This window comes from Aulonocara sp. 'chitande type north' Nkhata Bay, linkage group LG7 (genome assembly GCF_057382095.1).
Source record: "Aulonocara sp. 'chitande type north' Nkhata Bay isolate Kocher_YH1m ecotype deep benthic linkage group LG7, A_spYH_male_GT1.1, whole genome shotgun sequence".
Lineage (NCBI taxonomy): Eukaryota > Metazoa > Chordata > Actinopteri > Cichliformes > Cichlidae > Aulonocara > Aulonocara sp. 'chitande type north' Nkhata Bay.
Window position 1 is genome coordinate 18663597 of NC_141350.1, and position 24514 is coordinate 18688110.

Here is a 24514-nt window from a genome sequence, read left to right on the forward strand (position 1 = left end):
ATTTTACTTCATCTAAGTGTAACCTTTGATACCATTGACCATAACATTTTACTTAATAGGTTCTAGGTTTTGGGTTATATTTCTGGTGCTGTGTTGGTTTTCCTCCTTCTTATCAGACAGGATTTTCTCTATTAGGATGAGCAGGTTCATGTGTGGGGTTCCACAGGGTTCAGTCCAGGTCCACAGGGTTCATATTATATTATTTCCTTTCTTTGGCATCGTCCAATCTTTTACTGACATTTCTTATCATGTCTATGCAGATGACAGTCAGCTGTATGTGCTTTTTAGGTCTCATCATTTAGACAGGGTGTCCACCCTACACAACTATTGAACCTGGATTTGCCATTTAAGAGAACAAACTGGAAACACTGGAGAAGTCTGATTTTGTAATCTTTAGACCATCACTGACATAGTTAACAACTAAAACTCTTGTTTTAGTTTAGTAGATAAGGCAACAGTTAAAAAACTGCAGTCAGTTGTTTTTGTTTGTTCACATTCAGGTTCAACTGTTTAATTATTTGTTTGACTAAGCAGCTATGAGTGTAGCGTGATTTCTTCAGACAGTTTCTCTGCTTCTGTCCCTGTAGGGATTTTCTTTTATGAATGTCAATGTCTGGAGTTTAACAGAAACCATGTGATAAACAGTTCTGAGGGAAAATGCAGAGCTGATGAAATGGTCATCATTCATAGCACGCCTCCAACAGGAAGGTCATGACCAAACAACCAGCAGCTCCAACTAAGATGTGAAAGAGTGAAATAACACAATGCAAACTCTGCCCAGATTTTAGGCAAATGAGGAACAACCTGCTGCACAAACACGCAGGACAACTAACAGCAGGAGCACAGAGGCATTTAGCACCAAGAGTGGATGATTTAAGGGAGAAACACTTCCATCTGGTCTCATAAATCCTATTTTATGTCTCATCATGCAGATGGTGGGGCAAGATTTTGTCATAAATGTGGCTCCATCCTGCCAGGTGTCAACAGTTCTGGCCAGCGGCTGTGGGGCAATGATGTGGCCGTTTTCTCTTTTATAGACCATTTGTATGAAGTGAGCACTTTTTAAACACAGCTGTTATTGAAGTACAGTTTGCTTGACTTGACCTAAAGTTCATTCAATGTTTTTCACAGCGCTCAGTCCATTTAACACCTGAGGTAGAAGGATGAGGTAGTGCCTGAAGCATGAATAGACCACCAGAAGAAGTTGTGTGTGACACTATCAAATCACTGACATATACAGTACTTACAGGGAGTGCAGAATTATTAGGCAAATGAGTATTTTGTCCACATCATCCTCTTCATGCATGTTGTCTTACTCCAAGCTGTATAGGCTCGAAAGCCTACTACCAATTAAGCATATTAGGTGATGTGCATCTCTGTAATGAGAAGGGGTGTGGTCTAATGACATCAACACCCTATATCAGGTGTGCATAATTATTAGGCAACGTCCTTTCCTTTGGCAAAATGGGTCAAAAGAAGGACTTGACAGGCTCAGAAAAGTCTAAAATAGTGAGATATCTTGCAGAGGGATGCAGCAGTCACAAAATTGCAAAGCTTCTGAAGCGTGATCATCGAACAATCAAGCGTTTCATTCAAAATAGTCAACAGGGTCGCAAGAAGTGTGTGGAAAAACCAAGGCGCAAAATAACTGCCCATGAACTGAGAAAAGTCAAGCGTGCAGCTGCCAAGATGCCACTTGCCACCAGTTTGGCCATATTTCAGAGCTGCAACATCACTGGAGTGCCCAAAAGCACAAGGTGTGCAATACTCAGAGACATGGCCAAGGTAAGAAAGGCTGAAAGACGACCACCACTGAACAAGACACAAGCTGAAACGTCAAGACTGGGCCAAGAAATATCTCAAGACTGATTTTTCTAAGGTTTTATGGACTGATGAAATGAGAGTGAGTCTTGATGGGCCAGATGGATGGGCCCGTGGCTGGATTGGTAAAGGGCAGAGAGCTCCAGTCCGACTCAGACGCCAGCAAGGTGGAGGTGGAGTACTGGTTTGGGCTGGTATCATCAAAGATGAGCTTGTGGGGCCTTTTCGGGTTGAGGATGGAGTCAAGCTCAACTCCCAGTCCTACTGCCAGTTCCTGGAAGACACCTTCTTCAAGCAGTGGTACAGGAAGAAGTCTGCATCCTTCAAGAAAAACATGATTTTCATGCAGGACAATGCTCCATCACACGCGTCCAAGTACTCCACAGCGTGGCTGGCAAGAAAGGGTATAAAAGAAGAAAAACTAATGACATGGCCACCTTGTTCACCTGATCTGAACCCCATTGAGAACCTGTGGTCCATCATCAAATGTGAGATTTACAAGGAGGGAAAACAGTACACCTCTCTGAACAGTGTCTGGGAGGCTGTGGTTGCTGCTGCACGTAATGTTGATGGTGAACAGATCAAAACACTGACAGAATCCATGGATGGCAGGCTTTTGAGTGTCCTTGCAAAGAAAGGTGGCTATATTGGTCGCTGATTTGTTTTTGTTTTGTTTTTGAATGTCAGAAATGTATATTTGTGAATGTGGAGATGTTATATTGGTTTCACTGGTAAAAATAAATAATTGACATGGGTATATATTTGTTTTTTGTTAAGTTGCCTAATAATTATGCACAGTAATAGTCACCTGCACACACAGATATCCCCCTAAAATAGCTAAAACTAAAAACAAACTACAAACTACTTCCAAAAACATTCAGCTTTGATATTAATGAGTTTTTTAGGTTCATTGAGAACATGGTTGTTGTTCAATAATAACATTATTCCTCAAAAATACAACTTGCCTAATAATTCTGCACTGCCTGTACAGTGCTTTGATGAACACATGTATCTCAAAGGATGTGTGCAACATTAGGGCAAAAAAAAAAAGAAGACCCTCTCAATCAGCAGCCATGTGCAAGTGCTTGAGTGCCATTCAGTGGTGTAGTAGCAGCAGAAAGCAAATAAGTTCAGTACATTTATTTAAGTGCAGAACTTAAGTAAAATTTCCATGTACTTGTATTTTACTAAAGTGTTTCAATATTCTGCTGTTATACCTCACTATATTTTACATGCAAATATTATAGCTTTAATTTCACTTTAATCTGCGCCTTAGGTTCCTATCCAGAAAATAACTTAAATATATTCAAATGATATGCTTAAAAACCAAAACATCATTAAAAGGCTGATTGGCCCACTCTTTATTTAGACTGACCCTGGCTTGAACGGTTATAAAAAGTTTACTGAACAATCAATCTGTAACGTGACTTTTTTACATTGTTGTCTTGCACATTTGTGAAAAGAAAAGGAAAAAAAGTGAATACTTCTACTACTGACATTTCCCTCTGGAAACTGTGACTGTCTCTAAATCAAACTGTGTCTGGAGACTCAGATCAATACAGTTGTAGAATGAGCTAATTAAAACCTGTAGTCAGGTTATCCTGAGCAAAAGGAAAGTATTCCTAACACAGTTAAGTATACAACATTTAAAAAGAGACTTGATAAAACCTGTCCATATGCCATTTGAATGGCCTCCAGGTGGGTTACATTTCCTGTGCATAGTGCACAACTGCATGTGGGCAACTTTACCTTTTGGAGACGGAGTATTTTTCTGGCTCATGAATGCAGGGCTTCCCAGCCACCGTGATGCTTTTAATGTCTCCCTGATCGATGCCGAGGTTGGAACCGCTGATGGTGATGGAGATGCCTCCCAGCACGGGGCCGAAAAGAGGGCTGATCTGGATGTGGAGATGCAATAGGAGGGTGTTTATAGGAAGAAGGGATTGGAAATGGATTTAACCAGATTATTTGTGCAATAAGAACATACAAGAGATTTACACAGTCTGTTTAACCACTATTGAGCTGACTTAAGTATTTAACATTCAAGGCCAAGTGGAGAATTACATCAATACTGTATGAGTCACATCTGTATGCATGTCTGCATGTATTTGAACATGACCCATATTGTATTTGTAGGTCAGAAAATTAGACTAAAATATAAAAGCAGATGTTCTGGTAAATGCAAAACAAAAACAAACATTTTTGTGACGAGATAAATTGAACATTTTATAGTAAAATATGAAATTTGAATATTTTTCCTGTAATTTTTTAATTTAAAAAATGTGAATTCAACTTCAAATAAAATACACTAATGCGAGACACACACAGTGTGCAGCATTCCTGCAAGGCTGTACTTAAAGAGATAATGGTGCTTCACACTGCACTGTAACATTAACATGCTCACAATGACAAAGCTAGCATGTTAATGTATAACAGGTATGATGTTTACTGCACTGTGTCCCTTATCATATGTTTAACCTGAACATGGGCACAAGTGTCTATGAATAATAAAACCATAAAGGTCAACACTGCAGACTCTCAACGTCTTCAGAAAATCTCACTGGAATCCTTTGTATAGTTGTTAAGTTGAATCTCAACAACATACAAAGTCATGGTGATTTATCTGCAGTATCTCTGTCTGTCAGGCTGCAGCCGGTTAGGTGATAGCCTCTGTCAGAATGATATAAACACAATTACTGATGGATTTTTATCAATGACAAAGAGGCACGAACAATTAGGTGAACAAACAAAGAATTGATCCGATCGACATGTGCTAAGGAACAGCGCCGCACACTCTCAAGGAGAAACACACTCCCAACTCCTCTGTGGAAGAAAAATACACGGCCAGTGAAGACCTCAGTCCAATCACCACAGTCAATGTGTTTTTACATCCAATCACAAGATTTTAAAGAAGGTACAGTTTCCATTTCAAAGGTAAACATGAAGTCATGACAGCACTGTGACGACTCACATTGGTGATCTCAGGGTCAGGACACTCTGTGTTGCTGGGGAGAGGATCGCAGAGCTTCTCATACACACACGCCAGCTTCTTGCTGCACCACACACACTTGTACTTTGGGTCGGCGTTCTTACAAAGACTACAGTCGTTCCTCTCAACGGCACAGTTGTACAGTGTGACTGTAGAGATAATAGTGAGGAAACAAAAACAATATTATGTTATTGTACATTCAAAGAGCATATTCTTGCATCCTCAATGAAAAATTGATGGACAATCTAATTTCAAGTGACTCCTGCAGTAACATACATTTATCTGAATCCTTCATGTACAAAGCTGTTAGATTGTGCAGTAATGTTTTGTAATTTTCAAGTGCAGATTAAAGGTAGCTTCCTTAAATCCAGCTGAAGCCCCACAGTGCGACTTGCCGTGTACACACAGGGCATTAAAATGAAATCTCCTCATTAATATGTGAAGACACACCGTTCACCGTGCTGTCCATCTTCTCGCCAGACTCCTTGTCCTTCACGTAGAACAGAACATTGGTCTCCGGTGACTTATCATAGAAAAACTAAGAAATTGGAAGAAAATGAATTATTAATACAGAATCCTGTGATTAATGGCACTTAAGCTCTTCTCTGCAAACAGTGTGGGCTGCTGCTCCCCCACGCCAAGGGAAAATAAGAAAGAAAAAAGAATATATACCCAGTCTGGCAGATTTTCAGCTACAGAAATCAATGTTGGAAAAGAACATAGCTGGAGGCTAAGCACTGTTTGAGCTTCCCAATCACAAAGTTCACAATGTGGAGATGGTGTTTAACTCTCCAGCGAGGGGAGCATGTCCATTAGAGGGAGCTAGAGAATATCAAAGGGAATGTGCAAAAAGGCTAAAGGTTGACTTCTTTTATAAATGTGGAACATAAATACAGCTGTTCACAAACAGAAAGTCTTCACACAGTTTTTTTGCTGCAGAATATATACATTCACTCTTTCAGTGTATTTCTAGGTTGTACTTTGAATACTAGGACCACAAACCAGTCACAGTGCAAAGACCTGTGTTGAGTGTGTTGCATCAAGACAAATGTCAAACGAGGGGTCATGCTCACATTGAAGCCACTGAATGTGTAGAATGGTCCCCCCTCAAACGAGACATCTTCTTCCTTTGTCATCAGCTCACTGCCAATGGTGAAATGATGACCCTGCAGAACCACACAAACAAACACAAAAATGCTGATGTGTATTCATGCTGATCATACTTTTACAGTACTGTTCTCTGATGCTCTTCTTTGTATAGAGCATGGAAACAATTGCAGTTTCTCTGATCCTACTCAAGTGTGTAAAATCAAATCAGCAACACTGAACATATACACACAACAACCAAAAGGGAAACAGCCCAGAAAGCTGTGTGATTACAAAACCTTCACACAGGGCTTAAAAATGTAGATTTTCACAGCTGTAAAAGATCAGCTGTCAAAACCTTGATTGATGAAACATGAATGGATCCCCGGGAACCTGCACCAATAAAGTCCATCAGAACTCACACATTCAAAGAAAATGATCAAGATGTATGTTGTGACAACTAAGTGAACTGTTACAGCTTATATTGCTGTCTGATAGTAAGAATTGGGATTTGTAATGTTATTCATGTGGAAAGATACTCTGCATAATCATGACAAAAACAAAAATACTGACGGTCCCCAGTGCCACCCCTTAACTTCCTTGATTTGCCTATGGTAAGTTTAAACATCCAAGGAGACGTCCGTCTTGAGTTATTGTATTCACAAGATTTTTTGAGTAATTCTGTTCACAAAGTTGGGTGTCCTCACACCTGTTCGCTACGGTTGAATGGTAAAAAGTAAGTTTTAAGCCCTCTTCCAGCAGAACACTCCAGCCTTAACCCTCTCAAGGCAGGCGTTGCCGATTTGCAACAGTTAAAAACTAACAACCTGATTACCCCACATACATATTTTATGGGTTTTTTTTTTTACTCAGAAGTACCACTGCAGGACTTGGTTGTGCATTAGCAACAAAAAGTTTAATTTGAGCCTGAGAGGGTTAAAGGGGAACTATTATCATTACTTCAAATTCCAAAATCGAACTTTACCAGAGTAGCTTTGCATGATTCATAGACAAAATAATCCTTATTTATCTTATATTGGACTTTGGTGTGGCCCCCAAAGTTCATTCACTGTCTAAAGGAGCCATTTTTGCTTCCTTTCAATCTCTTTAAGTTAACTTTTTTTTTTTTGCAACATTTAAACAGTTGGTAAGAGTGCGGTATCATCACTTACAGATCACTAACAGATGCAAGAGTAGAAAAAACTGAAACAAGTTTGGCTCATTCTCCTTTCTTTTAGCCTAAAAATGAACCTGTTGTGTTTTTCCTTTTTTCTGTCAAAGGGATAGCCACAAACAGAAAGAGAGTGTTTCTTTCCCTGGAACTCAGATGCATGTTGGGGGTGGAGTGGGGCCAGTTTACCTGGTAATGTTTCAGATTTATGCCTTCAAAGCTGATTCGAGTCTTGTAGCCCACAGGGATGAGCACAGGATCTGGATTCTCGAACCGAGGACAGTTTGCGCTCTGAAACAGAATGAAAACAAATTAGATACTTTAATAATTTACATTTTAAACATGCTAACCACTTAACGGACACCCTCATCTGTGGCGACAGATAACTATATCGCTGAAACATCCGCTGACTTGGAATCTGATATCCTCCACCCTGCAACGTTTGTCATGCAAGATGGTGGCAGCTGATAGTGGGATTTGTGTATTTATTAATTTTTCAGGAGGAGTTTGGACCACTCAGGCGGTGAATCACATGTAAAGTTTAGATGTGTCCTTTAAAACTTGTGGTATAGTCGTTCTCCACATCTATCACACACATACATGACAGAAAAGAGTCCTTGACCTGTCACTGAACTCACAGCTCTAGAAAGAACTAACCTGACGGTGCTTGATGATGTGGGAAACAACCACGCTGTTGTCCGCATCGCTGCAGGTGTGGTCCTGCGTGTTCCACTGACATCCCCACTGACTGCTTACACATGACATGCACCTGAAAACACAGAAATATGGACCAACTTGGATAAGGAAATACTTTCACATGCACAATCAGGGTAGAGCATGCACACACAAAAGCACACACAAAAAACATCTAAAACATGCAAACTCATCAGAGAGCGTCCGGCACAAAAATCTATGTTGCTGACAATGAAATGGATCTCTGCAACTTCACATAAGCAAAGCTCGTTCATCACACGTTCCTCTGTGTGAAAGAAATGCAGAAAAAAATGAGGGGAAAAAAACAGCCAGGATCGACTTTCTTTTTTTGATTAATGAAAAGGAAACTGAGGCAATTTCCTCGGCTTGGTAATAGAAGCAGGAGCGAAAATGCAAGAGGTGCATTCAAAACCACCATGCATCACAATTTACAAACAGAGCCTTGATCTCTCATCTGCTCATGCACGGTGATACATTTACATCAAGGTTGTCAGATGATGCTGTGTTCCATGTCACTGTGTATTTTCACTGAGTGACAGAGCAGAACTGAAAGATTAACAGCCTGACTCACGGTGTGTTTTCAGATTTCCTCACTGTGGCAGCACAGTTGTAGAACATGAATTCCCGCGTGGCCAACTCCACAGTCTCATTCACAAAGATCCTGATAGCCACGGCCACAAAGTCTGAAGATACAGTAAAACAGTGGTTAAAATGTGATACACTAGCTGTTTATGTGAATACAAGTTTTATCATATAAAAGATGTGAAGTATGCTTGTACATTTAAAGACAAAAAACAGAGCGATTAAATATTTTGATAAATCTCCTCAGAATCAGTTCAGTGATTATTTAACTGCCTGAACTGCATATTAGTGTATAAAAGCCAAAACTTGAGCTGTATTTAAAAAAAGTTCCATGTTTTGTTTTATAAAGGACTTTTTTTATGGGACTCACTTTGTTTTGGGCAAGATGTTTGCTGACTACTGATACAAAAAACTATAAACTGAAATAAAAAAGCTTAAATTAGATTAGTGTGTTGATTTCGTGCAATTTTCTGGTGCAAATTTGTTGGACACTGTAAGTTCTTCAACAAAATGATGGAGAATTTGCCAGCTGACATTAACTTAACCTCATGTTTTTTTCAGCCCATTTCCCACCTTGGCCAGTTAGTAATGCAGCGTTAACCATCATGGAGAAGCACAGACATTAGACCTTAAAGACGACAGAAACATGGCAGGGTAATTAAAGAGACCATACCTTGGCCCTCAGGTGTTTTCGGTATAAGCCCAGGCTGGGGCAGATCACAGGAGACCTCACCAGAGTCTGACATGATGCCGTTACTCTGGAAAGACTCAATCTTGCATTGCAGACGGTCAGAGTGTCCAATGGTAGGAAGGGAGGGAATATTGATGTTCACCTGGACAGACAAAAACATACTGACTGGAAACTGTGGCTTCTTAGCCCGTAACATCTCACTGAATTTGTATCTCTGTGTAACCAAAGTTATAATAAAGAAACTGTTTCTCTTTTTAAAGAAAGAAACTGAGAAAGAGAAAGGAGTGACATGCTGCTGATGGGAATTCATGTGTGAGTCAGACGGGCAGGAACACAGAAGAAGTAAAAAATGGGGGAATAGGAAGAGGCTCTCCATCTTCAGACAATCAGCCATGCAGGTTATAATAAGACAGTTTGGATTTTTCTGGGTGGATCAATACAGAGCTGGAAGACCTAGAGCTCGAGGTCTTTGATTCCCAGTTTATTACTCAGTCTCTGCATGTAAGTGGAGTTAGGTACTGCAGAGAAAAGAGGGACAATAAAAGAGAACAAAGGAAGTCAGAGACAGTTTGAGTGAGGAACAAACAGAGCTGTACCTTGCCGGTCTTTCTGCAGGAAAGGTTTGAAGGAGAGAAGGATACAATCTTGACACACTGCTGCTTGGGGCTCCACAACCAGCCATTCTTCTCCTCTGCCCGTCGGCACTCAGACCTCCTGGTACACCTTCAGACGAAGGATGAGAAAATCCCATCAGCCTGAGCTGCACATGCCATGAATGCTTTCACAAAAAGTCAGTTTGTAAATAACAACTCAATGCCTACGTGACTTCCAGCAGGGTCTGTGCACAAAATAAAGATTTATGTATCAAAAAGAAAAACATGCAAGGTCCTCAATGGTAACTACATTAGTAGGGTCATTTTAACTTTATATATATATATATATATATATAACCTTTAAGCAAAGTACTAAAAAAATACTCCTTTGTTCAAGCTTCCCAGCTGTGATCATCTAAGGTATTTGGTTAATAGGACATAATTTTAATGAAGCTATTCATATTATGTGATGATGCAAGAAATGAAACTGTTAAAGACAAAAAATGACTTTGCAATCAGACAAAACACACAGGAGCGATAAAAACATGTGACTTCTTTTTGATAAAATCAATCTAGCACTAAATGCAGCAAAGACTAAAATACATACTCTGAAGGAAATACAAACTAACATAGAGATGAACTGATATTGTGCACATAAACAGAAGTACAGGATATAATGCAACATCAAATTTGCACTGTAAATCACGCGGACTGAATTTTTTTCATAAATGAGAAGCAAACGAACTAAGCACTGCTTCAAATCATTTGGAGCAATTGAAGGAAAAGAAAAATTGCAGAATTATCCTATTCAAATGCTCAAATCATCGAATCGTTTGCCTGAGAAATGACTGCATTGATTAATTCTTTATGAAAAGTTGTTGATTCATATTCTGTCAATTGACTTATCAACTGATAAATAGATTTCAGCTCTAATACTAAATAGCATGCACAATGTTGCACAGTAAGAGCATCGGATATATCAGATAGTTCCAGAGGGACAGAGTTTGCTTCTTTTTCCTAGTCATGATCACATCCCTGTAAAACACATGATACATGCGCACTTTTCTACCCTCCAGACCCTGATAAATATAGACTGATGAGAGTAAATTGCACAGCCTGCCTTCGCCGTGTGGGGCTGACAAACAGCTTTAATTCCTTACGGCTGCACGGACAACAGGAGATGGAATATAAACACTGAGGGGTACTAAAAGTGTCTGCAATAAAACACTGAACAAATATCCTGCTGTGTTTTACAGATGGAATTGCATGTGTGGGTGTTTGTGTTAGTCTGTTGCTGTGTGCATGCATTTGTAAATGCATGCAAGAATGTACGTGTGTGTGTGTGTGTGTGTGTGTGTGTGTGTGTGTGTGTGTGTGTGTGTGTGTGAGATCCTTACCTGCCCTCCAAAACACACCAGCCACAGTAAGGGTCCCTCAGTCCCACGCATGATTGGCAGTCTTTCATTTCGAGGCACATCTGCACTGGCACCTTGGTGATCTGGATTATTACAACGTGAAATATGATCAAAGGTGCACCTTACGGGAGACACTGGACAAAAATAACAAGTATTTAAAGTGTAGCTGTAAATGTTCCTTAGTATGTTGCAGGTGTGCAGAGTGGGAGCGAGTGGGGTCTCTCCTGTCTTCTCCCCATGTTTAATTACTTAGTTTATTCAACACAAAGCACTGAATGTTTACTGTAACCAGCGTGAAATTGTTTTCTTTTTTACATGTAAAAGCCAATCCATTAGATCTTATTTCAAGACATCAGTATTTTTCCGATAAAATCTGAATGTTTAACAGCATCAACATTAGAAACTCTTCCCCCTCTGCAGAAACAGATGTGAGTCAATATAATGAAAGCAAAACTTCTGAAATCGCAAACTTAAAAAAGCAATGGAGCAAATAATTTTGATTATTATATATTTATTTATTTTTTATAAAATGCTAATACTCGTGCTGTGATTGGTCAGCTGTGTGGATGTAAGAACAAAGCCATGATTCTGTATAGATCTGTTTATCTATTCTTAATGCAGCTAGCGTTGCTACTTTTGATTGTGATCTGTGAAGTCCATGTCTTCCCTTCTAAAAATACCATCTCAATATTTAAATGGTATTGTATGTGCCCGCTCTCTAAGACAGTGAGCTTTCCTCTCCACATTAGACTGAGGCTGCTCAGCAGAGCTATTAACACTTTGTTTTATATTATAAGACATTTTGAAAGCAACATCTCTCATTTTAATCAAGGCAGCTTTCTACAGTGGCACCATACAGGCTTTTCTCCGTGCATAACCACAGCATAGTTTTTGGGTTTGGATCAATTTTTCTCTTTTAAATGAATACAGTCATTGTGGAGCTCAGTCTTAGCACCAGCAAGTACTCTGCCAGAATTTTAATGTATAATAAGTGTTAAATATACACACACACCCTTTTCTCTGTGGTAATGTAGAGGTGGCTCTGGCTTTGGTCAAGGAAAAGGTTCTTGTTGACCTTCTCTCCTATGTTGTTGCCAACATAGGAGTACGGCTCGTTGCCATATTCACCTGGTCTCAGGTGTACCTGGACAAAATAAACAAAAGACAAAAGGTAAGAGAAATTTGAGGTTTTAAATTCACTTGATACACCTTCCCTCAGATAAAAGTTTAAACTGAGGAAAAAAATATCCAACAAAAAAAACCACAAGAGAACTCAACCTTGAAGACCTCTCCGTTGGCGCTGCCCAAAAAGGCGATCGTGTGGTCATTCTCCACAGCAACAGTTACAGCAGTCAGATGGACCGACATGGTCAACGCTGCATCTGCCTTTAAGGCAAATGCTGGCTTGCTTGCCAGAGGCGAAAGCAAATGTTCTGCACCACACTTGAAGTTTCCCAATGCATCCTTCTGTAAAGGGAAAGGATAATAAGAAGGGACGATCAGACATTGCTTGCTTTTCACTCCAATAACATTAACTGTCTTTGCAGTACTGTTCGTATCCTACTTAAACTTTATAACAGAGATGGGAAATGTGCTTTGAACACTCGACCATTTTAATCTACAATCTAAAATTGACTTTGTTTTGACTGATCATTTCTTTGATTACAATAATGAATTAAAATAATGAATAAAAATTACAAGTAAGTATTTGCTTTAGAGTTGGAAGTCTGAGACGAGAACAATAGGAAAACTCGTGTTAACGATCACTTAACAAGAAACTACTAATACATGCAAGTAAAAAATGTAAAATAGCCAGTTAAGTTGGGCCATAACTAAAAAAGTCTTTGGCATATTAAAATTGTTCATGGAATACTTCAATTATTTCTGAGTAGGTACTGATCTCGGTATTAAGCTCAGTCTCTCTAAAGTAAATACCCTACAGCTGCAGACCCTATGGTGGGAGCTGGAGATGTGAAACAGCTAAAATATCAACCAGTGGTGCAGGGTAGCAGCGGTCTTGACATGTCAGAGGCAGCAAAGGGAAAATTTTAAAACATGAATAGACCGCCAAATTTGACAAGTGTATTTAGTACATGGAGAGAGGAGAGTGATCCATATTAAAGTTCGGCCTATAACTTGAACAAAGGCGTAATTTTGGTGGTTTTATTTTTCTACACCACAAAGGCTGGTTCTAAATCAAACAATCAATAAGTGATTGAAGTTAAACTTTAAGCTTTAACTCAAGGCATTTTAGCAAATCTTTGCCAAAACTTCTTTGAGAATTTGAGCCATTTTTATACACAGTCCCCCTTTTTTAGAGGTTTAAAACCAACTGGATATTCGACTGACAAGTAGTTCCAGGTGAGGCCAGTTCCCTTGTTACTTCATGACAAATGAAGTGGACGTAATATTTGAAGGTGGTTTGAAGTGTCGAATTTACATTTTATAGCTTTTCTTTCTAATTGTGAATAAAAATCCCCAAATACATGTCAGTGCAAGTGAGATAGGCTAGCATTCAGCTGAAAAAATAAACCAGAATCTGGTGACCTGTCCACAGTGTACCCTGCCTCCCACCCTAAGACAGCTGGGATAGGCTCCAGACGCCCCTCACAACCCTGAAAAAGGATAAGCGGAAGCGAATAGATGGTTGGACAGAAATAATAAAAACTTCAGGAATAAAAAAAAATTAAAAATCTGGTACTTTCTTAGAAAATAAGGAATGAAATGGCCAGCTCAGCAACACATAAAGACCTGAGAAAAATTATTTCCATAGATAAGAAAAATGGCTTCATAACATCTAAGTCAAAAACACCCAGGGGTGGTAGACATATCACAACACCTCCATGAATGGGAATAGAACAAGGTTCAAACTATCGGTTACACTCAATAACAAGAGGATCAGATTAAACTTTGCCAAAGAAAATCTGAAAGAACCTTTACAGTTCTGAAATAAAAAAATCTTTGGATAGGTGAAACCAAGGGGGGCTCCTTTGCCTCCCTCCTGCTGTGTGCCCAGCCTGGAGGCTGCGGTCTGTGACCGGCTCCCGGTGCAGACAGCTCCCTGTTATAGTGTTTCCTCACTTGGCTCTTGCGAGCCCAGCCCAATTTTTACTCTTTAAGTGTGCGCGTGTGTGTATGTGTGTGTGTGTGTGTGTGTGTGTGTGTGTGTGGGGGGGGGGATATGTGTGTATTCACATCATTTATGTTAATGAGAGTGTGGGGAGTGAGTTGGAGGGTGGGGTGGGCTGCTTTTAACTATGTAAAGCACTTTGTGCTACATTTTTTTTGTATGAAAAGTGCTTTATAAATAAAGATTGATTGATTGATTGAAGATAAACAGCATGTCTGTGAAGGTTCTCAGTCATCCATGTCATCGTAGTCTAAGGGGCTTGGAAAGAAAAGTGTCTGGACTTCTTTAAGTTGCTTGAAGACGTTTCACCTCTCATCCGAGAAGCTTCTTCAGTTCTAGGGTCAAATGGTGGAGAGTCCCAGATTTAAAGAGAAGTGAAAGAAGCCATCTATGTCCACTGTGGACAGCCATCTTTGAACAGAGGCGGTGGCTTACGACACCAACTGTCTGCTATCTATAATCAAGTTTTGAGATCCCTTCACGGCCACTTGCATCCTGGGCCATTTGACCTCAAGAAATCACATGATAGGGTGGGGCTAGGTTTCACAATGAGCTTATCCGAAACCTTGGCTGATTGGGACCTACACCCCTTTTTTTACACCTTGGCTTGTGTGATTAGGAAAAGAATATATTGTCCCTTTTGGGGGAATCCTCCCACAGGGCTTAAATCTGGAACTTTCCACCATTTAACCCTAGAACTGAAGGAGCTTCTCGGATGAGAGGTGAAACGTCTTCAAGCAACTTAAAGTCCAGACACTTTTCTTTCCAACCTTCTTAGACCAAGATTAACAGCCTGAACCAGAATGATGGGTAGAGAAAAATATGGAGGGGTGAGAAGCAGCTCATGATCAGATTGGGCATGTATCGCTGCCACTGAAACTGGGTCACTACTGTCTGATTACTGTGACTGCTGATCGAAACAGAAACAGAAGGATGAAATGTGAAGTGTACAGGGCTATACTCTCTGCTTAGATTCAGACAAATGCTAAACAAAAAACCCCAAAAAATACTGAAGCCCCCTAATTAAAGTAGAAAGTCTGCACTTTAGCCACGTCTTGATTGTGTGATTTAAAATCCACTGTGGTGGTGTACAGAGACTACAAGAATTGTGTCTTTCACAAATTCTCATTGGACACTGTTGCATTGTAAAGGAAGTGTATGAGCCTTGTTTTTTAAGACTTGGTCAGATTACAAGTTATCCAGGGAACGAATTAAATGTTGAGATTTTATAATAAAAAGTGATAACTGCATTAAAGATTATACTAATCTGAGTTTTTCAAAACATTCTTTTAAATTAGAGTCAGCTGACAAAGAAGCACTTACAGAAATTTTTGAAGTGCATGCTGTGTAGGTTTGAGATGAGTAGGGTACGTCCACAGCAGGAACCCCAGAAATCTCCCCAGAGTCACTGTAGCATGCACTGATTATATCCATCAGCTGCTGATTGATGGAGTTCAGCGGGTACATGCAGAGAGCAGAGTCGCTTTCGTCGTCATCTGGATGAGCCACCATGAAGAGGACTTTTGTGAATGAGGTGACCGTCCCATAATTACCAGATTGAGACATGACCCGTGCCAGCTCTTTTCCTGGAAAAGTCACATATGCAGCTTGGACTTTGTTGTACCGGTTGTTTGTACCGCAGGTTAACTGGAGCTCTGTGTACGAATAGTAATGTTGGTCATTTTCACAAAGACGAGACACAAAAGTCAAGTTTTTGTTATCTGTGCCATCGAGAGTCCGAGAAAAGAGGAAATACACAAAACCATCCTCTTTGAAGGCATGTTGGAAGTCGTGTAAGTACTTGAGGACAAATGGCGCCGTCTGTACCGCTGATGCCTCAATGATGTTCTCAAACACAACCCAGTCCTGGTAGTCCTCAAGGATTCGTGTGCTGATTAGTTTTGTACTGTCCAGGTTTCCATAGCCCTTTCCAACAAGGAACACTTTGAAGGTCCGGCCATTTTTTGTGTAGTTGGACATGACGCTCACCACGTTCACATTATCCTCTATGCTAGCCACGTAAGTCCTCTCTCCTTTGTTGTCATTGTAATACAACTCTTGTTCTACATTAGACAGGTTGAGGAGGGAACATATGCCTCTGTACCGACTGCCACATACTATTAGTGAACCATTGGATGGGTGGACCAGCAGAAGTTTGTTGCTGTTGGGCATGAGCACTGTGTCCTGACAGCCTGAAGCAGGAGGTGTACATGTTTTGGCATCTTTTTTTGGGCCCGTCTCAGTGCGGGCCTCCTTCTGGAGGGACGGGCTCAGCTGGAAGATATTGTTGACTGCTCCCAGGTAGATGCGACCAGTCTGTGGGTCCTGGACCACATTGTTAATCAGGGTTTCAGAGATGAATTCCACAGTGGGGATTTTTCCACTCCCCCCTTGGGCTTGAGAGACTGACAGCCAGAAGAGGAAGAGAAGGATGGAGACCCAGCTTGCCATCTCTGGAAGGAACAGAAAGGAAGAAGTGTTTTATTATTAATGAAGTTAAATGGCACTTTAAATGCACATTAACTATCAGCAACATGACACATCAACAAAGGGTTTGTGTGTAGTTAATATAACCCCACATACATACACATATACTCATACATAAAACTGAAGGTAAATCAGTTGTCTTTACACTGGTTCTAAGCAACAAGCCTGCTTCACTGGGAGGGGCTGAGGGTCAGTTTGAGGTCAGGACTGTGTGCAGGCCAGTCAAGTTCTTCTACATCAAACTCCGTCATCCATGTCTGTATGAACCTTGCTTTGTGCACTGGCACACAGTGTGCACTGGCACATTGGAATAGGAAACACCCACTGACTGTGACTGCGACTGCGGAATATTTAGTAGCGAGAAAATTTCACGACTGGACTTGCTGCACAGGTGACGTCCTATCAGGGTACCACACTGCAATTCCCTGAGTTCCTGAGAGTGACAAATTCTTTCACAAATGTTTGTAGAAGCAGTCTACATGCCTAGCTTCTTGATTATATTCAACTGGAAGTGATTGGAACACCTGAATTCAATGATTTGGATGGGTGAGTGAATACTTTTGGCAATATAGTGTATTTTTAGAAAATCTGCACATGGAGACATTAATAGGGTTGCACTAGGCTATACACCTGAAGTTATAGCCTAGTGTATATACAAAAGTAACAGGAAGTAATTTGAATGAACTGGGATTTTAAGGTGTACAACACATGAAGCATATCCCACTTTAGAGTCACAGATTTAAGTTATGGGGCTAAAACCATTTAAAAACTGCCTCGAGATGACAGCGCATGGCGTAGGTGTTTGTGTCTGACTCAACTCCCTGATCCAGTTATATTACGGGGGGGAGGGGGTTGAATTCAATTGACTTATCTCAAGCCATCACTGGTGAAAAAAATAAAACTGGTTTGTGTAGGGGTAAAAAAGACAAGGATAACAACTAGATCTCAACCCATAACACAATAAACAACTCTTTAAAAAGCTTGGATCACATCCAACTTCATTTACACTTGCTTTTTTTCCGCCCTAACAGCTGCACAATGTGTTTAGGAAGTACACTGTTTTGTCTCAGGAAATATGATCACACAACATCCTTGTAAACTACAGACAGCTTCATGTACCGGCTAACAGCAGGTGCCTGCGGAGCCTTCGTTCACTGCTGTTTGCGCAGGCTGTGGTAAATATGGAACTGCAGGTGGCTTTGAAGCAGCCATTGCCCACACAGCAAATGTTAGTGTATGTTTGCATGTGGTTTCAGTCTTGCACACACTCAGTAGTATCCTCCTCCTCATATCATCTTGCCAGTCAAGTTCACAGACACATTTGTCAAAGTCACTTGCCAAAACTGTGTTTTATTATGTCAACCTGCCTTTGCTCACTGGACTAAGTGGGAAGACCACTGATTGGACATTTGCCTGGGGGGGGGGGGGGGGGGGCGCATGGCCGTTAATTTCACTGGCAACACTCATTTTCATTTAAGTAGACAATTCGATTTCTTGATTTTTTAGCCCCCCCCCCCATTTACTGCCTCAAACTATCCACCCCCCCTTAACCCATTTCATTACATAAATGTATTGTGCCCTTTTCAATTCATAGTCTTAAATATTTCCATTAAAATGGGAATGGTGCAATAAAATCCCTCTCTCTGCTTATTCAGGACAGAAATGTGTGCGGCAGCTTTTTTTACAGCTTTAATTAAGGAGGGGCGGTAAGTGTTATGCCAAGATTTAACTGAGAGGAAAAGACCAAAAAAACAGAAAAGAAATCTTGAGTTTACGTGCACAGTACAGAGTGGACAAAATAAAGGGTATATTATGTAAACTATTATTTCAGCTCTAAAGTAACACAACTTCAATTTCAAAGGACATATCCATCGGCAATTACAAGCCCGTGTCAGCTTTAAGCGGCAGGACAATAACGCTTGTGCTTGAGTTTTCAGGGAAGCTTCACAGAAACTGCACGAGTTGCAAAACAGCCTCACAGCCTCAAAATGTTGACATCAAAAGCAAAACAGAGACAACTTTCACTGACAAAGTGAGGTGGCAAACTGCAAAAATGTCCACAGAGAAAAACTAAAAGGAAAAAATGGTATTAAAGGAAAAAAATCACCATAGGATGAAATCAGCAGCTCTGTGATCTGTAAACAAAAACTGTACTCTGAGCAAATTTAGGGTGACATTGTATGTAGTATGTAAGTTGGTATACTAATTTTATCATATAAAGGTGCCATCTGACTATTATTATGTTTTGACTAGACAGATTCAGGTAGTCTAACAAGCTACATGACCTTTAATGTGCATTTTTTCTGCTTAAGAACATACCTGTCAAAAACACTGTCAGCACACTCCTGTACATACAATTACACCTACTGCATATCTGCACACCTACAGAATGAAATTAAACAGCTGTTTGTATACTGCCACAATGTACAATTCCCACTTTTTAATGGATTGTCTACAGACATGGTGTAGATAGATGACTCTGTGTCTTTCACTAAAAACTATAATATCCCCTTTACTATCAATTTACCCTGATATGACATACCACACAGAAAAAAAGTGGATTATGTCAGTAGTATCCTGTGACAAAAAAAATTACTTGATTTCTTTTAACTCCCAATAAAACTTTCTCAGACCACAAATTCAAGGACAATCATCTCTGGACACTCATTTAGGTTTCAGAAAACTCCAGAATCACTTACAACTGCAACTTCAAAGGGTGCTTTTCCTATTCATGCAAATCCTATGGCCAGTCCCTGATCAGACAAAAAAATGTGTCACACAAATTTCCCTCAGATGTTGCATTGTGGGTCAGTGCAAACGAATTTCTTAACATATTTCAAAAGAGCCTGTTCTCTCCTAAGATGTCTCCTTCTGTCACTCTGTCACTTTTTATCCTTTTTTTTCATGGGCTTAATCCTTAACGCTGGAATTAAAGAGGCTTCAAAGAGCTGAGCAGATACAGACGCCTGGTGGGGGTGGCACAGGTGGAATGAGGCCCATTTCTCCCCAGACCAACCCACCTCTTTTTTCAACATGTCTGCTGTGAGAGAACATGACAACTGGGCATATCATCCAACACGCGGCTATTCTGAATAAATAAAAGCCTGCTAAATTTAGAGGCTGCGTGCTGCATCAGCCTGCAGCTAATGAAGCCTCCAATGGCCTGGAATAAATAATAATGAAACACATCATGCACTAATGAAGCTGGCACATCTGAAAAATATGATCTGGTGAAAGTCAATTTTCAAATTCAAACAGCCTGAAGCCAGCACTGAATTGACCTTAAATTAGGCATTTCACCTCATTCCTTTTCACGTGATTGTTTGTGGTTACGGAAAGAAAAAAAATCTTTGAGCTTTAGAACTTCTTTAACTCTTCACACGAATGCTTAAATGGGCCAATTCTGGTCTTTAGCAGTTTTTACAATTATGTAAGTACAGCTTCAGGTTAACTACGAAACATATTATAATGTGTTATTTATTTAACAAGAATAAATAATGACACAGTCTAGAGTGTTGTGTTGTGTCTCAACACACAGGCTATTTTTCTGACAGGTAAAGTTTAGCTGAAACAGCAAATTTATAACAGAATGGCTGAAAAAGAAAAAAATTAAATTACGAAAACCTGATTGCTGTGTTGGGGCCTTAAGAGAGCTGTGCATAAATGAATGCCCACAACTGAAGCAACGTTTTAGAAGCTTCTCTACTTTTAGAAGACTAGTGGGAAAAGATTCCTTCATAGTGATGTGACAGAGTCATACAGAAAATGATTACTTTGGGTCATTCGTGCTAAAGTCTTTTCTAAAAGCTACTGAACCATGGGGTGCACTTTTTTTCATGACTGTTTATAGTAGGTTGTATTTACTTTAAACACATGTAAAACTGTATCATTCTTCTTAACTATGCATATATTTACAAAGCTTGTAGAATCCTTGAGATGAAAAATTAATTCAGTCCCACCACAGGGTAGTCACCTCACTGTCACTCAGCAGTTTAACAGGTAGTTTGCACCTAGTTAAAACTAATGCTGTCTGTTACAGCGGTGCTTGAAAATTCTTCATGAATAAATCATTCAGAGAGGTTATAATGTTCAGTTTTAGTATTCAGCTTTCATTCTTTTGGATTTGCTGATTTGTGTTGTTCTTGAATTTTAACACATTATAAAGAAAAATGCTGCAGTTATCCACCCTCTGATCTAAAAAAAAAGAATGGCATTGTAGCACAAATGTAGTAATTTTAATGCAAATGCTGTGAAAATATGAGCTACCAGTAGGTCTTGGGGCAGATCTCCAGAGAGCAATTTCTAGCACTCGGTATGTAAAACTAAGTGAAAATGAAACTAGGCAACAACAGAAAACTAAAGGAGCGGTGCAACTAATGCTTTTTTCCATTGTGGAAGAAAGTAGGAAGTACACATTTTGTTATTTGTTATAAATGAGATGTACAAACCTCAAATACCTAAACGCTCTGAACATTATCAACAGTATCTGTAAGTTGTGTTGTCCAGTCCTTACAATATTAACTGGCATAAAGACCTGTGAAAACTGTTTTGTTCTCCTCAGACAAACTATATCAGTAGTGTTGTCAATAAACCGCATTTCCTAAACAGTACTTGTTTAAGCTAAGTTGACTACTCACCTCACCATAACGACACCAAACTGAAGATTCAGCTCAGAGTTGAATGAGCCATACGAACACGATGTGCTACACCGCTCTGATATGTAGTCTCCAATTCAAATGTACTCCTTCGGTTTGAGAGAAGCGAAGTAGGACAGCTAAACTGTTGAGGTATGGCATGCACAGGCTTGCCTGTAGCACATAGGTGTGGCTTTTTTGTTTCCTTGCTTATCATTTCACACATGCGCAAACACACACCTTTTATTGACAAATACAGAACCATTTCTTCCACCCTTCCTCCATAAGGTAGGCCATGTCTGGACAGGAGAAGCAGCTTTCAACAGAGAAAAAAATGAAAGATATTAAATTGAAAAATGGAAGGTGTGTGCACCCTACACACACACACAAATCCACAGGCTTAGAGATACATGTGCAAGCCCCAATACATGAAACCAGCTCAGCTTGAAGTGCTGACGAGGTAATCCTGCTCAGACCACACAAAGACACTCTTCTCTTCAAACTGCCATGCTGTGTTTCTTTGACACAGGGGCACTAAAACCCAGCATGGCAGTCAACACGCCTCTTGGCCAATCCTAAGGAGGAAGTCTGCAAGTGTGTCGTGGTAAGGGAGCAAAAGATCAGGAAGGAGATAGCAGAATTGAAATTCTGGAGAAATATGTCTCTGATGATTAGATTAGATCAGATGCACAAACGGTTACATAACTGCTGACCCGGCAAGTTTTGAAGCGGCATGAGTCCCCTCGCCCTTATTAAAATAGATACAGAAAGGAAACTGATATAATAAATGAAGAAACAGACACCCTACCCAGAAAATCTAACAGGATATCACCCCATACTGCGATCATTCATATTCAGCACTTTCTTTACTGGAGAGCTGCCTTTGACAGCTCTGACACTGATGTGAAACCACTTTCCCTGTTATACACTGATATAAGTGAAGTACGATTAAATTAGCAGCCTGTCCCCAGAGAAGTCGACCCCGGGTAAAGAGAGGTGAACGCGGGGTTAATGCTCTGATTCAAACCTTACCATGTCTCTAACAACATGTAGCATGCTGAAAAAGCATGATAAAATGAGCCCAAGGAGATACAACAACCCAGGTTGAGAGCCATGACAAGGAACTGGAACTGAGGGGTGGATCCTTGTCCTTTATTTTCCTGCCACCACCAAGGAAACCACAGGCAGAACAGAAGCATTGTTAAAAGATGAAACATGAAGCGGGAGAGTGTGGAGAACTCTTTCTCTGCATGTCTTCCATTCCCCCACCACTTCCTTTTTTGACATGCAAAAAGTCTTGTCCCATGCTCGGAGTAAAATTGTTTCACAAGTTGTAAAGGAGGGCTGGTGTGACGATGGTAATCCAATTTCCATATGAACAATTACCCTGCCGTCAGGGCTGGCAGTTCATTTATTTCAATTTGACTGACTGGGAAAACCATGCTCACCAAAAGCAGCCAGCCCAGCCATTGTATTCAGGGAACCAGGCACAGAGGGGGTGGGGTTGATGGGGCTGGTCCATTTTAGCGGGATCCAGCTGCTCTGGCCTAAATTTGCTAACACCTTTAAAGTTGGCCCATGACCCAAGAGTGTGTGTATCACACGTTGCTCTCTTATTAGACCGTATGTGCCCCAATTCTCACATCTCTGGGTTTCTGCCTGTGTGTACGTGTGTGTCTACATGCATCTGTCCTCTTGTGTATGTTTGTCTGTTATGATGTATGACCATGAGTCAGCCGGTGCGAGCATAACCTGCGTGCACACATGCACACGATCCTTTTAGGCCCAGCAGTTTTCCTCATTAGGACTGATAGACTGTTTGTGTGTCTGTTTACCGCTCCGTCACCATTTTCAAGGCTCCTGCTATCTCCCTTCTGCCAGCTGGACACTTGAGCAGCAAGAGCGCAAAACCACAGGCTTGCACACACAAACTACTTGAGCAGAGTACACATTTAAATGTGCTTGTGTTCAGCGACACATACACACACACACTCACTCACTCACTACCAGGCTTCTCTGCCTCATACCGCCCGGCAGCTGACCTCTGTGTCTCTTGTAATCTCTCAATCTCTGTTTGTCTCTCAAACAAACACAGAAATTCAACCTCTTCTGTCTGGCCAACAGCAGCTTGGGCTAATCTCCCAATGCTAACTGGCCTCCCCAACCCCAGCTGGATGCTGCAACTCTCCAGTGGGACAGAGTGGCTGTTTGCAGTGTGGACACAGCTGGCAGATGCGGGAAACTTGATTAAACAGCCTGGCCTGGCAGAGAAAAGGTACTTTCAGGAGCCAGTGCCTCTTCCGACTGCCATTGCGGCCACATCCAGACATTTACTAATGCATACTAACAGCTGTAGGGTGCAGACAAGCATACCCGAACCCAAAACAAATGCAATTTTTGGGAAATAATAAACCTATATTTTAATATTAAAAAGTTTAGCACTGTGTAACATCCTCTATTCTTTTAATTACAGTCTGGAAACATATGGGAACTGAGACCAGTTGCTGGATTTTTGGGAGAGGACTCTTATCCCATTCCTGTCTGATATGGAATTCTCGATACTCGAGTCCTGGGTCGTCTTTTTCGTGTTGTTTGTTTCATGATAGTCCAAATGTTGTCAACTGGTCAAATGTCTGGACTCCAGGAGGGCCAATTCAGCTCCTGGACAGTTCCACTATGTAGCCATGATCTTATAATAGAGACATGTGTCATTCAGCATTGTCTTGCTGAAATATGCAAGGTCAAAAGTCAATGGGTGCTTGTGTTGCTCTAATCTGCTTATACACCTTTCATACACCGTGATGCACAGGCTGCCAGTTCCACTAATGTACCCCCCATACCATCAGAGATGCAGGCTTTTGAGGCATCAAGCTGGATGTTCCCTCTCCGTTTTAGTCTAGAGGACATTACATCCATTTTTTTCCCCAAAAAGACATTAAAATTTCCACTTTGCCTCAATCCATTTTAATTTAGTTTTGTCCCATTGAAGATGTTTCTAGTTCATGTTCATTTATGGTTTCTTCTTTGCGTGACAAAACTTTAGCCTAAAATCGTGGATGGCACAGTGAACTATGTTTGTAGACAATGGTTTCTGGAAGTGTTTCCGAGCCCATGCAGTGATTTCCATGATACAAACGTGCCTGTTTGTAATTCAGTGCTCCCTGGGAGTCCAAAGATCACAGAATTGTTCCACAATTTATA

General features: G+C 40.5%; 1 protein-coding gene across 2 annotated transcripts in view; it reads right to left on the reverse strand.

Moving 5' to 3' along the window:
• plxnb2b (plexin b2b) overlaps positions 1 to 24514 on the reverse strand; it is a 144318-nt gene that overhangs the window by 43353 nt on the left and 76451 nt on the right. Inside the window, exons 1-14 of one of the 2 annotated variants that reach the window (XM_086299214.1) lie at positions 21317 to 21471; positions 15516 to 16645; positions 12341 to 12529; positions 12075 to 12206; positions 11045 to 11145; positions 9651 to 9777; positions 9037 to 9196; positions 8353 to 8464; positions 7725 to 7836; positions 7257 to 7358; positions 5884 to 5976; positions 5261 to 5348; positions 4793 to 4959; positions 3571 to 3719 (exon numbers count right to left, since the gene is read on the reverse strand). In XM_086299214.1, coding sequence (XP_086155340.1) covers positions 3571 to 3719; positions 4793 to 4959; positions 5261 to 5348; positions 5884 to 5976; positions 7257 to 7358; positions 7725 to 7836; positions 8353 to 8464; positions 9037 to 9196; positions 9651 to 9777; positions 11045 to 11145; positions 12075 to 12206; positions 12341 to 12529; positions 15516 to 16643 — 2660 coding nt within the window. In that variant the 5' untranslated portion in view covers positions 16644 to 16645; positions 21317 to 21471. Of the gene's footprint in view, positions 1 to 3570; positions 3720 to 4792; positions 4960 to 5260; positions 5349 to 5883; positions 5977 to 7256; positions 7359 to 7724; positions 7837 to 8352; positions 8465 to 9036; positions 9197 to 9650; positions 9778 to 11044; positions 11146 to 12074; positions 12207 to 12340; positions 12530 to 15515; positions 16646 to 21316; positions 21472 to 24514 lie in introns of those variants that run through there. The other variant, XM_086299213.1, reaches the window with a different exon arrangement.